The sequence below is a fragment of the Dendropsophus ebraccatus genome, chromosome 11, assembly GCF_027789765.1.
Source record: "Dendropsophus ebraccatus isolate aDenEbr1 chromosome 11, aDenEbr1.pat, whole genome shotgun sequence".
Taxonomy (NCBI): domain Eukaryota; kingdom Metazoa; phylum Chordata; class Amphibia; order Anura; family Hylidae; genus Dendropsophus; species Dendropsophus ebraccatus.
This window is the reverse complement of record NC_091464.1, coordinates 64,285,042-64,303,069: the sequence shown is the minus strand read 5'-3', so window position 1 is coordinate 64,303,069 and position 18,028 is coordinate 64,285,042. Positions and strand designations below refer to the sequence as shown.

The window sequence follows — 18,028 nt, the reverse complement described above, 5'->3', positions numbered from 1 at the left end:
CCCTCGTCTCCAGATTGGGTGGGGTTTCAAACTCAGTTCCATTAAAATAAATGGAGCTTAATTGCAAACCACACCTGAACTGAAGACGAGAGGGGGAAAAGTGGCCATGTTTTTGTAGTGCTCGATAACCCCTTTAATGTGTCCAGTGAATGTGGTCACACATGCCTAGTAGAGAAGTCCCGCCAATTGCATCCTCTTGTACACGAGTGTCAAGATTGATTCCAGCCATCAAGCATCCGCTTTGTCTAAAACGCTCCGAACACTTTAGGTGGCTGTTTTGTAACGGAATTGAAAACAACACCAGGGGGCGCCATAACAAAAAGTATGTGATAATATCTGGACACACAATCTGATTGTAGATGTTTTGTGTAACCTTACAGAGAAATGTAAGGCTCAGTTGCTGGATAACTTCTAGGATAATTTAGTATTAGAGTATTACTTGCAAGAACTTTATTACATAGTTACACCTTATGGGTAATGCTTAAAGGGGGTGTTCCTCTCTTACATATTTCATTATCTGGAGGGGTCCAGCTTCTACCATAAGGAGGAAGGGATTGCAGATCTGGTGTAATGCCAAGTACAGTTTTCCAGCATAGCACCACTCCTGGTCGTGGAGAGAACTGCACCCCTGTGACAAGTCTCCTTTAACATTTTTGCAATATAAAATGCCAAGGCAGAGCTGTGTACGTCATGAGCTCTGCTTCCCGATCTTCACGTTGCACCAGTAAAGGTCAGTGACGGCAGAGGCGCCCGGGCTGCTCGCTCCTACACTATGCCAGCTGTAAGGTTATGACCGAGTGACGTCTCAGCATGTATTTCAGTACGACGTCCTTCATGGATATCCAGCAGCGTACTAGGAGCTCTCATCATCATTGTGTCATTAATTCTCATTCACAGAGCGCACAAGGACAATGATCCCTCAGTAAAATGCACATTCTGCCATGGATGCTCCTTTCTGTTAATGGAACACGTACCCTTCTATAGTTCCCTGTTATCAGCCAGCTCATTATAGAAACCACTGACGGGGTGACAGCACACCTTTCACAATGACTACGCTCCCAATAATGAGAGTGATGACCGGACTGGAGAAGCTATTGTACAATACTGTGAGTCACCAAAGAACAGCTCAGCATTCACAACAGAGAAAATGAGATTCTGTCCATATTGTGAATGGACTACTCTGCTCGATAAACTGTCTGCACCCATTTACACCATACTCTGCACGCACTTTGCATCCCTGCGCCCACGCGGTTCAGCCTCCATCTTTGAGGACCCATCACCATTCACTCAACTATGAAGATGACACAGGGGAGTTCTGTTACAGGGAAAAAGCACTGACCAGTCTCATATTTGTATTGTTCCAATGCCTCTAGAACAGGGATGTGCAACTGAGACCCTCCAGCTGTTGCAGAACTACAATTCCCATCTTGCCTGGACAGCCAAAGCTTTGGCTTTAACTGTCTTCACCTGTCCTGGCATGATGGGAATTGTAGTTCTGCAACAGCTGGACGGTCGCATCTGGAAAAATTATATTTAAAAAAAAAATACATTAAAATATATCCCCAATTGTGAATACAGCTACTAGGCAGACATGTGCCTCCATGGTTACAGACTACAAATAATCCCTGTGTAGTCTGATCTTGCTGTTTCATCTTATACCTTTCTATCTGTCCACCAATTTATTACTAGAGAAACAGACCACACATAGTGGAACTTAAACAAGACTGGTTTGCTAGTTCTGTGTCATACTAAAGTTTTAAAGGGGTTATCCAGGACTCAGTTTGGAGGTGGGTTTTTGCAGTACAGTTCCTCTGAAGTGAATGGAGCCGAGTTGTAATACCACACAAAACCTGAGGACAGGGTTGGCGCTGTTTTTGTAAGAAAGTAATAGTGTTTTGTTTTTTTCTAATCCCAGATAACTATTTTATGTGGGTGGGGCTTAGTGAGAGAGTTGGCGCAGTTCACTGTTGTCATTGGACTGAAGAAACGCTTGCCTTAATAAAGTCACCTCCTATTGTATCTAGGAAGCAGGATATGCAAAAGAAGCTCTCTGACCCAATCTTTTGGAGGTAATTTTCCCTTCAAATCATTATTTAACTCCTTTAGGAAGCCTTAAAATATAAATGGGGATTTAATAAACACAGCCAGAATCTCCCCAGGAGAGGTGACCCTTCTGTAGACAGCCGTTTCAGAGTCGTTGCCCCTCTTTCAGTGTTAAATCCCCAGTCATGCTCTAAGGCTTCTTAAAGGAGTCAACTTTTCCTTTAATTCCCTGTTTGACTCTATTAAAAAGCCTTAGATCATGACTGCGGATCTATCACTAAAATGAGGAAACAAACGTGAAACAGCTGTCTACAGACTGGAAAACCACCTGATGTACCAGAGGCATAAAATGAATAATGTGATTTATAATGCTCACTACCTCAGCGGTCAGCTTCCGATGTAGCGGGAAGTTTAGAACAGTTTTCATCATCTTTTCTCTGTCTAACAAGGTGAGGATTTCCTCCATGCTCGGCTGCTGCCACAGAGATTTTCCCAGGCTTTTCCGGGTCTTGTGATGCTCCACAGCAGCTGGGCCCCACAGCAGCAATCTGCAGGTAGAGAGGAGGGTATTCAATCCAAGTCATGCTACTTATGCATATAATGAACAATCCTACATGGCTAAACATCCAGAATTAGAAAAACATTGCTGCTTTCTCATAAAAACAGTGCCACCCCTGTCCTAAGGTTGCATGTGGTATTACAACCCAGCTCTAAAAGCTGCAATACCTGACACAACCTGAGGACAAGCATGGAGCTGTTTCTCTAAGAAAGCGGCTATAGTTTTCTATCCCTGTTACACACAACAATAACACTGTATACAGAGAGGCAGCACAAGCATAAGTATAAGTACAGGCCTATGTGTCCCGTTGTTTTACCTGAAGTCAGTGAGGCTCACATTGTTCTGCTCATAGGCCTGCAGCAGGAACAAGATCTTCTGGTCTAGAACACAACAATATAACCTGTGGTTAGGCGACCATTAGAGCTGTACAAATATCAATATAGACAGATCCATACATGTTCACAGAATCCAGACATACATAACTATATGAATCCAATCACCTGGACATTACCTGTAACACTGAGGGTGGCTCCATAGGCCCCAAGCATTGCAGCAAAATGGTTTTTGTCACATAGAGATGGCTGCTTAGTGACGATCCCTCTTAGTAGGTCAGCCATGTTTTCTGCAAGATAAAGTGTGTTATAATCCAAATCAAGTCATTTGGCCATGTTTACATCTTGAGCCAGAGCTGATTTCTGCAGGAAACTCTGTGCAGTAAGTGGAGCAGGAGACAGGAGTAACCTGCTTCACTTACAAAGCAGTGAGCCAGTGACGCTTTATGCACCCCTTGCTTACTGTTATTAGAATGCATGGAAAGAGCACTGCACTAACATAATTGTTACTTGTGGCTAAGTATCATTTTAGTGTTGAGAATGATTATACTAAACTAAGTATTTGTATCGAAGTCCAAAGAACCGACAGCTTTAATGCTTACACTGGACAATTGTGTCTTAAAGTGTCACTATCGTTTTAAATTTTTTTGCAGAAATCAATAGTACAGGCAATTTTAAGAAACTTTGTAATTGGATTTATTAGCCAAAAGCATTTTTATCATGAAAAAGCAGTTTGAAGCTCTCCCCCCTTTCTTCATTGTTCTCTATGGAGAGGGGAGGGGGTGGAGGGAGATGAGGCACCAAAACAGGACAACAAAGAGTTAATTTATAGCTACATCACCAGGCTCTCTCCTCTGAGGTCAGCATTGACCTCTTTCACCTCTTAATATCTGCTTTCACACAGTTCCCACTGTGTTATCATTTGTTCTCTGCTGCCGACTAATCTCCCTCCTTCCTCCTCCCCTCTCCATTGAACAGACAGGGCGGGCCCGACTGATGTAAAAGAGACGAGATTTCCTGATAATGAACAGTGGATGAGAGAAAGAAGGGAGGGGGGGCCTGGGGAAAGTCTTTCTGACTGCAGATAATGGCATATTAGCTTAATAAACCCAATTACAAAGTTTCTTAAAATCGCCTGTACTAAAAAAAAAAATTAAATCAGTGACACTAGAGGTTATCCAGAATTAGAAAAAAATAGTTGCTTTCTTTTAGAAAAAAAAGCACCACTCTTGTCCTCAGTTTGTGTGTGGCATTACAGCTCAGCTCCACAATAGTAAATGCAGCAAAGTTGTAATACCATTTACAACCTAAGGACAGAGGTAGCGCTGTTCTTGGAAGAAAGCAGCATGTTTTCATTCCAGTAACAAAAAGCTAGTGCAGTGCCTAAAGGGGGCAGGGAAAGACACAAGAATTGCCTTTGAATATCTGTGCCATGCTTCGCCCTCTCATGCCCTGCACTAGGTATAACAGTAGTTTTTCCTAGAGGGTTTCTTTAAAGACATAAATGCCCATAAAGCATCAAATAGCCCCCTGTGTACACAAATCAATGTATATGTGCTGTCTCACATGTCCTTTGCATGCAGCATTTAAAGGAGTTATCCAGTAATAGAAAAAGTACAGCTACCTTCCTGCAAAAAAAGTGCCACACCTGTCCTCAGGTTGTGTGAGGTATTACAATTCAAAGCCATTCACTCTAATGGAACTGAGCTGCAAAATCCAAAGCCAAAACAAAGGACAAGAGTGATGCTGTTTCTGAGAGAACGTGGCCATGTTTTACTGAGCCTGGATAACACCATTATGTTACATAATACTCAAATTGAGACCCCTCTTTTGGCCGCTTATAAGAGGATGTGTTCACACTTTAAGGTTTTTAATTGCAATGATCCACTTCTGACTTTGTATTCAATAACTGCAATTAAAAACCTGAATGTGTGAACACACCCTAATGGTGCCGAGGTAAACGGACTAGTTATTACAATCAGTCGGCTGCCTTGTCTCCAGTCCGTTCTAGCAATATCCCAGCAATGATGTTACACAATCTCTGGTAAAGCACACAGCGACATGACGGCTATTATAGCTCTGCTATCCTGATCTACAAATAGACTATTCCAGCCATGTGATTGGCCGCCGGGGGCCGTGTGCTTCTCTTTCATAATAAACTGCTATTTATAAGGTCACTGTAACAGAGGCGTGAATTGGAGCAGTCGTTGCCACGGAGATGCCATAAAGACACGGACAATGAAATGACGCAAGCCTGGGATGCAGGCAGCCGTCCATGACATAATGAGAGACGAACCTCGAAGGACGTTGCAGGAGCTCTCCTCGTCTCTGGAGCGCAAGAAACTGGGTAGAAACAGTGAATGTTGTGTCACCATCATGTGGATGACCGAAAGCTCCACTAGATCCTTGGTACAGGGGCCGTCCGGTCCATACCACTGCTCGATTCCTGCACGCAAAGCTTCGAGAAATGCACAGTCCTTATAGCGATACCTACAAAAAGTACAGGAGATGAAGTGATATCCGCTAAGTCCATCAGCGTGGCTTCCAATCTCTCTACTAATCCCCAGCATAGCCTCCCATCTCTCTTCTAGTCCACAGCATAGCCTCCCATCTCTCTTCTAGTGCCCAGCATAGCCTCCCACCTCTCTTCTAGTGCCCAGCATAGCCTCCCATCTCTCTTCTAGTGCCCAGCATAGCCTCCCATCTCTCTTCTAGTGCCCAGCATAGCCTCCCACCTCTCTTCTAGTGCCCAGCATAGCCTCCCACCTCTCTTCTAGTGCCCAGCATAGCCTCCCATCTCTCTTCTAGTGCCCAGCATAGACTCCCATCTCTCTTCTAGTGCCCAGCATAGCCTCCCACCTCTCTTCTAGTGCCCAGCATAGCCTCCCATCTCTCTTCTAGTGCCCAGCATAGCATCTAAGCAGGGCCGTATTTACCACTAGGCACCCGTGGTCCGGTGCCTAGGGCAGCACCTTGCAGGGGGGGGGGGGGGGGGAACAACTTTTTTTTTTTAATTACATTTTTTTTAGTCTCCCACCTCCCGTTCAGACTTGCCAGCCTGGTGTGGTGGTATTGGTCAGGTCTTACCTACCAATCTACCAATCCTGTGGTGGGAATTCCTTCAGACAATATGCATACGGCTCTAATCATTTATGTTTATGTTTTAAGCAGTTAAAAACCATGAAAATGTGATTCAGACAATGTTTCTACAGGTAGAGAAATGCATGTGGCCGAAATCACGCTCCCCAAGATGGGGCGTCTTCAGGATTAGAGCCCAGGGCAGCAGCAGCTGTTTTTACGGCCCTGCATCTAAGTCCTGTTCCCTAGCATAGCTCTCCATCTCATTCCTGGTCTCTAGCATGGCTTTCCTCTCATCTCTGGTACCCAGCACGCCTTCCCATCACAGTCCTAGTCCACAGCATTGCTCCCTTCTCAGTCCTAGTCCACAGCATGGCTCCCTTCTCAGTCCTAGTCCACAGCATGGCTCCCTTCTCAGTCCTTGTCCACAGCATGGCTCCCTTCTCAGTCCTTGTCCACAGCATGGCTCCCTTCTCAGTCCTTGTCCACAGCATGGCTCCCTTCTCAGTCCTAGTCCACAGCATGGCTCCCTTCTCAGTCCTAGTCCACAGCATGGCTCCCTTCTCAGTCCTAGTCCCCAGCATGGCTCCCTTCTCAAGCCTAGTCCACAGCATGGCTCCCTTCTCAGTCCTAGTCCCCAGCATGGCTCCCTTCTCAGTCCTAGTCCACAGCATGGCTCCCTTCTCAGTCCTTGTCCACAGCATGGCTCCCATCTCAGTCCTAGTCCACAGCATGGCTCCCTTCTCAGTCCTAGTGCACAGCATGGCTCCCTTCTCAGTCCTAGTGCACAGCATGGCTCCCTTCTCAGTCCTAGTGCACAGCATGGCTCCCTTCTCAGTCCTAGTGCACAGCATGGCTCCCTTCTCAAGTCTAGTCCACAGCATGGCTCCCTTCTCAGTCCTAATCCACAGCATGGCTCCCTTCTCAGTCCTAATCCACAGCATGGCTCCCTTCTCAGTCCTAGTCCACAGCATGGCTCCCTTCTCAGTCCTAGTCCACAGCATGGCTCCCTTCTCAGTCCTAGTCCACAGCATGGCTCCCTTCTCAGTCCTAGTACACAGCATGGCTCCCTTCTCAGTCCTAGTCCACAGCATAGCTCCCTTCTCAGTCCTAGTCCACAGCATGGCTCCCTTCTCAGTCCTAGTCCACAGCATGGCTCCCATCTCAGTCCTAGTCCACAGCATGGCTCCCTTCTCAGTCCTTGTCCACAGCATGGCTCCCTTCTCAGTCCTTGTCCACAGCATGGCTCCCTTCTCAGTCCTAGTCCACAGCATGGCTCCCTTCTCAGTCCTAGTCCACAGCATGGCTCCCTTCTCAGTCCTAGTGCACAGCATGGCTCCCTTCTCAGTCCTTGTCCACAGCATGGCTCCCTTCTCAGTCCTAGTCCACAGCATGGCTCCCTTCTCAGTCCTAGTCCACAGCATGGCTCCCTTCTCAGTCCTAGTCCACAGCATGGCTCCCTTCTCAGTCCTAGTCCACAGCATGGCTCCCTTCTCAGTCCTAGTGCACAGCATGGCCCCCTTCTCAGTCCTAGTGCACAGCATTGCTCCCTTCTCAGTCCTAGTCCACAGCATGGCTCCCTTCTCAGTCCTTCTCCACAGCATGGCTCCCTTCTCAGTCCTAGTCCACAGCATGGCTCCCTTCTCAGTCCTTGTCCACAGCATGGCTCCCTTATCAGTCCTAGTCCACAGCATGGCTCACTTCTCAGTCCTAGTCCACAGCATGGCTCCCTTCTCAGTCCTAATCCACAGCATGGCTCCCTTCTCAGTCCTTGTCCACAGCATGGCTCCCTTCTCAGTCCTTGTCCACAGCATGGCTCCCTTCTCAGTCCTAGTGCACAGCATGGCTCCCTTCTCAGTCCTAGTCCACAGCATGGCTCCCTTCTCAGTCCTAGTCCACAGCATGGCTCCCTTCTCAGTCCTAGTGCACAGCATGGCTCCCTTCTCAGTCCTAGTGCACAGCATGGCTCCCTTCTCAGTCCTAGTCCACAGCATGGCTCCCTTCTCAGTCCTAGTCCACAGCATGGCTCCCTTCTCAGTCCTAGTCCACAGCATGGCTCCCTTCTCAGTCCTTGTCCACAGCATGGCTCCCTTCTCAGTCCTTGTCCACAGCATGGCTCCCTTCTCAGTCCTTGTCCACAGCATGGCTCCCTTCTCAGTCCTTGTCCACAGCATGGCTCCCTTCTCAGTCCTAGTCCACAGCATGGCTCCCTTCTCAGTCCTAGTCCACAGCATGGCTCCCTTCTCAAGCCTAGTCCACAGCATGGCTCCCTTCTCAGTCCTAGTCCACAGCATGGCTCCCTTCTCAGTCCTTGTCCACAGCATGGCTCCCTTCTCAGTCCTAGTGCACAGCATGGCTCCCTTTTCAGTCCTAGTGCACAGCATGGCTCCCTTCTCAGTCCTAGTCCACAGCATGGCCTCTTTCTCAGTCCTAATCCACAGCATGGCTCCCTTTTCAGTCCTAGTCCACAGCATGGCTCCCTTCTCAGTCCTTGTCCACAGCATGGCTCCCTTCTCAGTCCTTGTCCACAGCATGGCTCCCTTCTCAGTCCTAGTCCACAGCATGGCTCCCTTCTCAGTCCTTGTCCACAGCATGGCTCCCTTCTCAGTCCTTGTCCACAGCATGGCTCCCTTCTCAGTCCTAGTCCACAGCATGGCTCCCTTCTCAGTCCTTGTCCACAGCATGGCTCCCTTCTCAGTCCTTGTCCACAGCATGGCTCCCTTCTCAGTCCTTGTCCACAGCATGGCTCCCTTCTCAGTCCTTGTCCACAGCATGGCTCCCTTCTCAGTCCTTGTCCACAGCATGGCTCCCTTCTCAGTCCTTGTCCACAGCATGGCTCCCTTCTCAGTCTTTGTCCACAGCATGGCTCCCTTCTCAGTCTTTGTCCACAGCATGGCTCCCTTCTCAGTCCTTGTCCACAGCATGGCTCCCTTCTCAGTCCTAGTCCACAGCATGGCTCCCTTCTCAGTCCTTGTCCACAGCGTGGCTCCCTTCTCAGTCCTAGTCCACAGCGTGGCTCCCTTCTCAGTCCTAGTCCACAGCGTGGCTCCCTTCTCAGTCCTAGTCCCCAGCGTGGCTCCCTTCTCAGTCCTAGTCCCCAGCGTGGCTCCCTTCTCAAGCCTAGTCCACAGCATGGCTCCCTTCTCAGTCCTAGTGCACAGCATGGCTCCCTTCTCAGTCCTAGTTCCCAGCATGGCTCCCTTCTCAGTCCTAGTGCACAGCATGGCTCCCTTCTCAGTCCCAGTACACAGCATGGCTCCCTTCTCAGTCCTAGTGCACAGCATGGCTCCCTTCTCAGTCCTAGTGCACAGCATGGCTCCCTTCTCAGTCCTAGTGCACAGCATGGCTCCCTTCTCAGTCCTAGTGCACAGCATGGCTCCCTTCTCAGTCCTAGTGCACAGCATGGCTCCCTTCTCAGTCCTAGTGCACAGCATGGCTCCCTTCTCAGTCCTAGTGCACAGCATGGCTCCCTTCTCAGTCCTAGTTCCCAGCATGGCTCCCTTCTCAGTCCTAGTGCACAGCATGGCTCCCTTCTCAGTCCTAGTACACAGCATGGCTCCCTTCTCAGTCCTAGTGCACAGCATGGCTCCCTTCTCAGTCCTAGTGCACAGCATGGCTCCCTTCTCAGTCCTAGTGCACAGCATGGCTCCCTTCTCAGTCCTAGTGCACAGCATGGCTCCCTTCTCAGTCCTAGTGCACAGCATGGCTCCCTTCTCAGTCCTAGTGCACAGCATGGCTCCCTTCTCAGTCCTAGTGCACAGCATGGCTCCCTTCTCAGTCCTAGTGCACAGCATGGCTCCCTTCTCAGTCCTAGTGCACAGCATGGCTCCCTTCTCAGTCCTAGTGCACAGCATGGCTCCCTTCTCAGTCCTAATCCACAGCATGGCTCCCTTCTCAGTCCTAGTGCACAGCATGGCTCCCTTCTCAGTCCTAGTGCACAGCATGGCTCCCTTCTCAAATCTAGTCCCCAGCATGGCTCCCTTCTCAGCCCTAATCCACAGCATGGCTCACTTCTCAGTCCTAGTCCACAGCATGGCTCCCTTCTCAGTCCTAGTTCCCAGCATGGCTCCCTTCTCAGTCCTAGTGCACAGCATGGCTCCCTTCTCAAGTCTAGACCACAGCATGGCTCCCTTCTCAGTCCGAATCCACAGCATGGCTCCCTTCTCAGTCCTAGTCCACAGCATAGCTCCCTTCTCAGTCCTAGTCCACAGCATGGCCTCTTTCTCAGTCCTAATCCACAGCATGGCTCCCTTCTCAGTCCTAGTCCACAGCATGGCTCCCTTCTCAGTCCTAGTACACAGCATGGCTCCCTTCTCAGTCCTAGTCCACAGCATGGCTCCCTTCTCAGTCCTAGCCAACAGCATGGCTCCCTTCTCAGTCCTAGTCCACAGCATGGCCTCTTTCTCAGTCCTAATCCACAGCATGGCTCCCTTCTCAGTCCTAGTCCACAGCATGGCTCCCTTCTCAGTCCTAGTCCACAGCATGGCTCCCTTCTCAGTCCTAGTGCACAGCATGGCTCCCTTCTCAGTCCTAGTGCACAGCATGGCTCCCTTCTCAGTCCTAGTGCACAGCATGGCTCCCTTCTCAGTCCTAGTGCACAGCATGGCTCCCTTCTCAGTCCTAATGCACAGCATGGCTCCCTTCTCAGTCCTAGTGCACAGCATGGCTCCCTTCTCAAGTCTAGTCCACAGCATGGCTCCCTTCTCAGTCCTAATCCACAGCATGGCTCCCTTCTCAGTCCTAGTCCACAGCATAGCTCCCTTCTCAGTCCTAGTCCACAGCATAGCTCCCTTCTCAGTCCTAGTCCACAGCATGGCCTCTTTCTCAGTCCTAATCCACAGCATGGCTCCCTTCTCAGTCCTAGTCCACAGCATGGCTCCCTTCTCAGTCCTAATCCACAGCATAGCTCCCTTCTCAGTCCTAGTCCACAGCATGGCTCCCTTCTCAGTCCTAGAGCACAGCATGGATCCATTCTCAGTCCTAGTCCACAGCATGCCTCCCTTCTCAGTCCTAATCCACAGCATGGCTCCCTTCTCAGTCCTGGTCCACTGCGTGGCTTCCTGTCTTGTTAATAGTCCCTCCCACACAAAGCACATGTAAAAGGTCTCCAGACACCTTATACGAGAGACCAAGAGAGATAACTGACACACGACTGATCATTCAGCCGTCAGTTACTGGAGGTGTATGACCACCTTATGACCGACACCTTATTTCCTGAGTTTTGTCCTTGTCTTTCTGTTACTGGAGACAGATTTCCCCTAACAGACAGTGTTTCTTAGATTGCAGAAAAAGGAGACACCTAATGGCCAAGACTTTGGAGCAATGTTTTTCAGGGGTAAGGAGTATGGTAAATGAGGCGGTTTACAGATATGTAAGGAATCACATAGGCTATCACATGGAGGGAAGTTGTTTGACAGTAACCATTTAAACATCCTAACTTTCACACTAGGATTAAACCTTCTATAGATAACCAGCATAAATGGCAGGTTCACAGCCAAAGTAATATTTTCAAAACTTCGTAAAACTGCTTCACATCACAGGTCATGTAACGCTGAACTTACTTCAGTCCACTTTTTACTAGGTTGTTCCATTCAGGTGGGACTTCTTCCTTAACTAGAGGCTGCAAGGGGGGAGGAAAAAAAAAAAAAAAAAAAATCAATAAATTTTCTATTCTCCACTTCTATTCACATTACTGGCTGCTTTTGGTCAGTGAATGGAATGGCTTATAATTGAATGGCTTAAAAAGTTTTCAGACGTTTCCTCTAAAAGTTGTAAAGAACAGGTGTCACCCAACTGAACATTGGAATATAAGGAATGGTAGAAATGCAAGTTAGATAGAAATACAGTACTTAAAAGACGATTCCACTTCTAAAGAATCCATAATCCCAACTGCTGCCCTAAAGAATTGGCAGAGTAGAAGCAGAGAGCCATAGGGGAAACAGCAACATTACGCCATAAACATTTTTGCTGGCAGACTCTTTTACATAAACACTAAAGGAGTTATCCATATCAAAATACTTTGGTGAAGACACAGTGGTACTCACCTACCGCTTTCCTCTGCAGCCTGCATTCAAACCCCTTCTAGTCACCACTTGTTCCTGCTTCCAAGGACCTACTCACTCAGCCTGAAACAAGACATCACTGTGGTAAGTGACTAGCTGAGCAGGCAGGGTCTTGCTTAGATGTCTTAGAAGCAGGAACAAGGGGGGCCAGAAGGTTGTGGCAAGGGAGCCGTGGGGGACTAAGGTAAGAGAGTATCACTTTTATTTTTAGCATGCCCCCAACAAAATATATGCTAGACCCGTTAAACTTAGAAATTACTGATACAAGTAAATAAGAGATCATGCACTCACTGTATGTCAGTATGCAGAATTTTATGCATATTTCTACAGTCCTGCAAAAATTCTTCAGAAAACATAGATTACCCCCTTCTGCTAATCTCTTTCGGCTGTAGGACAGGATTTGGGCAAGTAGGCAGGCTTAAATAGGCACTGTCCCATTTGCAAACTTTGCATAGATCAATAAATAGTTCAAGCAACTATAAGAAACTATGTAATATACCTTATCAGATAAAAAATGCCTCATTCTCCTGTTATCCAGAACCTTCAACAAAGTTACAAAGTTGTTGTTTTTTTTTCCCAAACTTAACAGACCTTTTTTTTTATACTAAAAGGGCAGGTCCTCTAGAAACCCCATTTAAAACAACCTCTGGAGAACAAGACACATGGAAAGTCTTATCGCAAAGTTCTACATCCTAATTGATAAAATTCAATAACTGGAGTACAGGACACATATTGGCAAAGCGGTTTATTCCAACACACTGATTTTTAATTTTTCCTACCATGAGATCTTTAAGACGAGAGAGCAGAGCCATCTCCTCTTCCGGTACCGCTTCCTCCAGTTCTTTATTGGTGCCATATGTGGCAGTCAGACACTTCATACATGCTGCCAGGAGAGCCCTGTGCCAAGAACAGCCCTTCACCCCAGCACAGTCTGCAGCTTGAGATACACAATCAGCTAGAGCCCATCTGTAAGAAGTTAATTGATTAAAAGAATTAGGACGGCGGAGAGGATCCAAGACCCACGGTTAACACTTAAAGGGACACAAATCGGAAATGCAGTTCTCTTAGAGGGTTTGTCTCATTTAGAAGGGCATTTCCTAATACTATATGAGGACCTTCTGAAGTAATGGGAGGAGTCCCATATTCGGATTCTTCCTCTATCAGCTGTAGTGGCTACAAGGCACATCTCTCGCTCTAAAGGCCAAAGTTATGTCCACAGATTGTAAGACCGGTTCGCCAATAGATTTTAGTGAGAATCGTGTAATGCTTTATTTCCCCTGTGGTGATGCTGTAGGGAGGGGATTAGAAAAAGTTCAGCTACTTTATTGCAAAAACACCTCCACCCCTGTACCCAGGTCGTGTGTGGTATTACAATTCAGTTCCATTCACTTCTATGGAGCAAAGTTGCAAACCCACACCTAAACTGAGGACAAGAGTGGTGCCGTTTCTGGAAGAAAGCGGTCATGTTTTTCTAGAACTGGATAACCCCCCTTTAAAGAGGTTGTCCAGGGAAAAAGAGGATTTTTTACTCACCGTAAAATCTCTTTCTCGTAGTCTTCATTGGGGGACACAGATACCATGGTATAGGCTGCTGCCACTAGGAGGCGCTGACACTAAGAGAAACAAAGGAAGTGACTCCTCCTGAGCAGGATATACCCGCCCACAGGCACTGAGCTAAACCAGTTTGTACAAGAGCAGTAGGAGAAGTCAAGAACAGGTAAAGTAGGAATAACACCAAAAACGGAGAAAACTACCATACCGAGGAAAAACCCCAAAAGAAAATGGGTGGGTGCTGTGTCCCCCAATGAAGACTACGAGAAAAAGATTTTACGGTGAGTAAAAAATCCTCTTTTCTCGTGCGTCTTATTGGGGGACACAGATACCATGGGACGTCCAAAAGCAGTCCATGGGGTGGGAAAGATAACCGCTAGACAAGAGCGCTTGGTGAGAAGGCACAGAATAGCACCAACACAACCATCAACTAGGAATAGAGCAAGGGATGATGCTGAATGCATCAGAGAAAAACCCCTACAGGTCCGCAGCAAAGGAAAAAATGTCTAGTCCCTGGAGCAACGTGCTGCACGGCAGACAGAGTGGGTTGTGTCCGTCCTGGAAGCCAGCAACATGATGTAACATCGAGTCCAACAGAACTAGTAGGCTAGATGTGGGGAAAAAAAGCAGACGCCCAGCCAAGTGGGTGACCACAGGCGGCAGGGACTTACTCTGAGGTAGAATAGAATAAAAGGCAAATACAACCATGACGGGAGAGACTGGAAAATGTTTCATGGCACATAGAGGTCTAAGGCGTCAAATAAAGGAGAGAGAGGACTGAGCGTCTCTCATAGAAGGTGCCACATGAGATGCAGGAGAAGCTGCGTCCTTGACTATGGAGCTGGGAAGAATGGCCAGGCTGGAAGCTCCATGGGCCTAGGAGTACAGTCTTCACTGAGAAGACAAAACTTGAGCACAAGAGAAGCCATGGCCTATGACATGAGTTATCCCATCTGAGAAACACATGTTAATAAGAAGAATCAAGCTGTCCAAGCATAATGCAGTCCAGGGAAGGAAGGAAAAACAAGATCAGAATCTTGAGTAAGTTGTCCTGGAAGGAGTACAGTAGTACCTGGTACCCCGCAGTGCCCGGCAGAAAAGAGGAGCAGAGGAAAGCCGGTAAGCCGGGGAAAAAACAACTCCATGGGCTGTTAGAGCCTTAGAAAGGAGGTTGATCATATAAAACACTCCGCTCCAAGGAAGCCTAGAGGTACTCGAGAGCCTGGAGTCCCAGAAGAAAACTGTCAAGGGAGGTCAAGGTAAGGCTGATGGGCATGGGAGTTGTCACAGGACAATGGGCACAACAGGTAATACATAGACTAGAGTCCATATGTAAACTAGATCCAGAAACCAACGCCTCAAAGGGTGAGCAGAGACGTTGCTTGGTAAGAGCAGAACAGCAAATGTAAGTCCTGCCAGAATGGGCCAGTGAACAACCCTGTTTCCAAGGAGAGGAAACCCTTAAGGGATTAAGTTCTCAAGGAATCCACATGGGAGACAACATAAGGGAGGGGGATGGCCAGTCAACAACAAGACCAAGGACAAGGAATTCAAGCAGGAGTGCTCATAGAGGCCAGTGAGGGTCAGAAACCCACACCTGCCTGTCGGAAGAAGCTATTACGGAATAGCAGTCCTCAGGAGGATACTTATACTAAATATTCCATCCTCCTGGAGGAGGGAAGGGCTGCTTGAAGATTTTCTGACTGAGTGGTAAAAAACCAAACCCAGGATGGGGGGGTCATGCACAACAGTGCATTAAGCCAGGGAGAAGGAGTAATGGTGTAAGCGGGAGCACTGCAAAACCCTGAACTGAGAGCAATGCTTCATAGTCCATATGGCCAAGCAAGGACACCTGGAAAAGCTAGACCACGAAGAGACCATACACCTATGCTTAGGATGGTAGAGAAACAGTGCAGGCAGTAAACATGAAATCCTCACCCTGTGACACTGCAGCTGCCTAAGAGAGAAGACTAAATACTTGCCATGTTGGCCATAGGCAGATGCAGAAGGAGAAGTCCTAAAGTAGCACTGTGATAGACATGTAGGCAATTGATGTCCTACATACACCAGGGGTAGAAGAAACCCTTTACTGTTTTACCTGAGGAGCAGAGAGGCCTCACTTCATCCAGATCAAAGAGGGGACGGCCTAAGCAATTCAAGCCATACTACTGGGGAACAGCCAGCGAGACAAATGCCAGAACATGGTAGTTATGCCCAGACAAAGGACAGAAGAACTACCCTGACAGTACCAGGATGAAATAGTGACCGGATCTGTATGCTGCCGGCCACTCAGAGGACCAGAGTATGAGAGTCCAACAGTCCAGGGGCAGGTAAAGCGAGGGGTTCTGTACCTCGTGTAGTGGGACACGTAGCAGGATGCTTGGGCTTTAGAAAGGATACAGCCCAAGAGGAATACAACAAGGTTACGCTGCCTGAGAGCAGGTAATGAGACTTGTTAGTGGAAACATATAGAAGACAACATGGTGTAGTAACAAGTTGCCCCATGATGATCCCCTGAAGTGACAGGCACAGATCATGGAAGTCCTACGAGGATGAAAGGTAATATACAGGGTAACACGAGCAGAGTAGCTGCAAGCAGTAAGTAACAGAAGACCAGCATTCAAGAGATACAAATACCTGGACTGGAAACAGGTAACGTGCCTGGTCAGACCTGTAAACAGAAGCCTACAGTGTGTGCCCTGGGAGCAGGGAAGAGATCAGGACTGTGTCCCTATGTAAATGAGGACTGGATACGAGAACTGCCCAGCATCACCAGGATAGTGAGCAAACCTGAAGGTTGTGTATTACATCGTGTAACAGAATACCACAATCTGTGCACACCGAACTACAGGTAATGTAGTTGGAGCCATATCATGCAGCAGAGGGGAGAGGTCTGAATAACCTTGTACCACCACCTGGGAGGGGGTAACATGTCCAGTTCTATGTCTGTGACATCATGTAGTAAAGGAATCTATGTCATGAAGATGAGAGGCAGGTCTGAAGCACCGCCCGCTAATGGGTGATGTGAGTGACAGGACTGGAAGCTCTGAGTAACACCGGAACAACGACTGGCAATGGGTGATGAGTCTGGTCCCATAACCTGTCTAACAAACCATGTAGCAGACGGTTCTGTTGTGAGAGCACAGGAACACAGCATAGTAATAGGTAATGTGTCTGGTTCCATGTCCTGCTTGCGACATCATTTAGCAAAGGATTCTGCCTCAAGAACACAGTAGTCCCCTTAGGAACGGTAATGTGTCTGGTCTCATGTCCTGCTTGTGAAACCATGTAGCAGAGGGTTCTGCTCAGAGATAGTTTGTCAACGAGTAACGTGTCTGGTTCCATGTACATACCGTGACACTGTGTAGCAGAGGGTTCTGCTCAGGGCACAGATACACTGTCTGGAAACAGGTAACATGTCTGGTTCCGTGTACTTACCATGATACTGTGTAGCAGAGGGTTCTGCTCAGAGCACAGATACACTGTCTGGAAACAGGTAACGTGTCTGGTTCTGTGTACTTACCATGACACTGTGTAGCAGAGGGTTCTGCTCAGAGCACAGATACACTGTCTGGAAACAGGTAACGTGTCTGGTTCTGTGTACTTACCATGACACTGTGTAGCAGAGGGTTCTGCTCAGAGCACAGATACACTGTCTGGAAACAGGTAACGTGTCTGGTTCTGTGTACTTACCATGACACTGTGTAGCAGAGGGTTCTGCTCAGAGCACAGATACACTGTCTGGAAACAGGTAACGTGTCTGGTTCCGTGTACTTACCGTGACACTGTGTAGCAGAGGGTTCTGCTCAGAACACAGATACACTGTTTGGAAACAGGTAACATGTCTGGTTCCGTGTCCTGCTCGTGACACCGTGTAGCAGAGGGTTCTGCTCAGAGCACAGATACACCACCTGGATAGCGGGTAACGTGTCTGATTCCATGTACTTCTCGTGACACCATGTAGCAGAGGGTTCTCAGAGCACAGATACGCCACCTGATAGCGGGTAATGTGTCTGGTTCCATGAACATCTCGTGACACCATGTAGCAGAGAGTTCTCAGAGTACAGATACACCGCCTGGATAGCGGGTAACGTGTCTGGTTCCATGTACTTCTCGTGACACCATGTAGCAGAGGGTTCTGCTCAGAGCACAGATACACCGCCTGGATAGCGGGTAACGTGTCTGGTTCCATGAACTTCTCGTGACACCATGTAGCAGAGGATCTCACTGAGGGCACAGAAACACTGTATGGTGATGGGGAATATGTCTGTGCGTATGTGGTTGGAGGGGAACCAGAGTGTCTGTATATAAGTATTAATGTAATCTTATATATATATATAAAATCTGACACAGAGGTGTCAACCAGCACCAAAAATGCTGGATCTGCAGACCAAGGGTTGCTG

General features: G+C 47.9%; 1 protein-coding gene across 1 annotated transcript in view; it reads right to left on the bottom strand.

The window, feature by feature from the left end:
- URB1 (URB1 ribosome biogenesis homolog) overlaps nucleotides 1-18,028 on the bottom strand; it is a 62,005-nt gene that overhangs the window by 11,421 nt on the left and 32,556 nt on the right. The window contains exons 24-29 of the mRNA XM_069945791.1: nucleotides 12,854-13,040; nucleotides 11,574-11,632; nucleotides 5,231-5,424; nucleotides 3,114-3,224; nucleotides 2,919-2,982; nucleotides 2,423-2,591 (exon numbers count right to left, since the gene is read on the bottom strand). Of these exons, the coding sequence (XP_069801892.1) occupies nucleotides 2,423-2,591; nucleotides 2,919-2,982; nucleotides 3,114-3,224; nucleotides 5,231-5,424; nucleotides 11,574-11,632; nucleotides 12,854-13,040 (784 nt within the window). The remainder of the gene's footprint in view (nucleotides 1-2,422; nucleotides 2,592-2,918; nucleotides 2,983-3,113; nucleotides 3,225-5,230; nucleotides 5,425-11,573; nucleotides 11,633-12,853; nucleotides 13,041-18,028) is intronic.